The 1,644-nt window shown below is 44.5% G+C and overlaps 1 protein-coding gene across 27 annotated transcripts in view; it reads right to left on the bottom strand.

Annotated features, from left to right (window-relative positions):
* Nucleotides 1-1,644, bottom strand: part of LOC102678731 (inner centromere protein-like) — a 148,650-nt gene that overhangs the window by 13,379 nt on the left and 133,627 nt on the right. For 20 of the 27 annotated variants that reach the window (XM_006622395.2, XM_006622388.2, XM_031513608.1 and 17 more), the window contains 2 exons: nucleotides 826-894; nucleotides 283-472 (listed from right to left, as the gene is read on the bottom strand). In XM_006622395.2, the coding sequence (XP_006622458.2) occupies nucleotides 283-472; nucleotides 826-894 (259 nt within the window). The remainder of the gene's footprint in view (nucleotides 1-282; nucleotides 473-825; nucleotides 895-1,644) is intronic. The other 7 variants (XM_006622399.2, XM_006622397.2, XM_006622400.2 and 4 more) reach the window with 1 other exon arrangement.

A 1,644-nucleotide genomic window follows, 5' to 3' on the forward strand; every position in this document is an offset into this window, starting at 1 on the left:
GCCTCAAGGTGAAGTTATCGTTCTCTCTCCTATTAAATAACCCAATTTCAAACGGAATTCAACAACTTTTTCTCTCTTTCTTTCAACCTAATTAATCTCTCTCGTCTTTTTCTCGAGCGTGAGAGTTCCCTCTACCCGTACTTTTACTTCGTTTTCACGAATTTTCACGTATCGTTGAACGCGTGCTATTCGATTATATCGCACAGCAGTGAATAATAACTCGCGAAGGGGAGAGGGGAGGAAAAAGAAAGAAAAAAGAAAGGAAAAAATAAAAGTACAAACCTGTCATTGTCACGCGATCTGAGCTCGTCGATGCGTCTTCGACGTTCCTCTTCCCGTTGCTCCCGGAAACGTTGCGCGGCGAACGCCTGCTGTCTCAGCTCTTCCAACTTCCGCTGCCGTTCTTCGTTCTGTCTCTCACGGACGAGCTTCGCCCTGTCCACGTCTTTCGCGTTTCCCGTCGACTCCCGTCCTGAGAACAACCGCGAGGATCGATTATTTCTCCTCGCCGAGTGAGCTTCGCGTTTCTTCCGCTTAAAACACACCAACGTGTTTAACAACCCAGACAGTTCTCGAATGTAATAAAAATTTACTCCGTTTTTTTTAAAACTTTGACTCGTTTCGCGAATTGACAAAAATCGTCTTCGTCGAACGAATCTTTCCCGTAATTTACGACATATATCGAAGAGAATAACATTGATTTTTACCGTTTAACTCGTTTTAAACGTGAAAATATTTTTTCAAAAATACTGAAAATTCCGATATGAAAAGTACTGAAGTAAAAACGAAAATCAGCCTCGACACTGCCCTTTGAAAACGTGATACCTTCGTTCTCGCTAGGATGATCGCCATCGAGGGAATCCTCGTCGTAGAGACTCTGCCGGCGCTTCACATCTGTCGAGAAGAAAGCGAGAATATGTGCGTACGCACGTGAGATTCGGGGGGGTAATTACGAGCACAATCGCGACACACTGCAGGCATGCAGCTGCGTACACACCATATGCAGTACACAAGTGCAGGTTTTCTCAAAGCGGTTTTTAATGGACACCGGTTTTCAAAGACACGTCTCACACATCATGCGTCATGCATACTCATATAAACGAACGGTTGCACACAGCGTCTAAAATCGGGGTCGACACGACTATGGATAAATAAGCGAAATTCCTTTCGGTTTCCGGCGAAACACGCGCCACCAACCCCTCCCTCCCCCGTGTTACGACCAACTTCCGACGCGGACCGAATGAAATTAACGAAATACGATTACGAGGAGGGAAAGGTCAGAAACCGTGACCTCTATGGGAATATTTCCATCGCCAAGATTCGATTACCGCGGCGAAGATAATCAATTTCCGCGAAATATTCCTTCCCCCCCTCTACAGCTGTTTTATCAAGCAAACAAATAAATTCGATTCGCCAGATTCTCCTATACGATATTCCAGTTTTTAGTTTTGCGGGAAAAAGAATCACCCATTCCTCGCGATATCCTCGTGCTCTTTTTCTTTTTTTTTTTGCTCGGTTAATGCGATTATTAAAAATAGGACGCTGTAAAAGGCGTGTGTTCCGCTCGTACGGATGGCAACGTTCGATTTGTCGTTATGTATTCGTGGCCGGTGTCGCAAGACCGTTCTTTTTTTTTTTTTTTTT

This window comes from Apis dorsata, unplaced genomic scaffold (assembly GCF_000469605.1).
Source record: "Apis dorsata unplaced genomic scaffold, Apis dorsata 1.3 scaffold_683, whole genome shotgun sequence".
Lineage (NCBI taxonomy): Eukaryota > Metazoa > Arthropoda > Insecta > Hymenoptera > Apidae > Apis > Apis dorsata.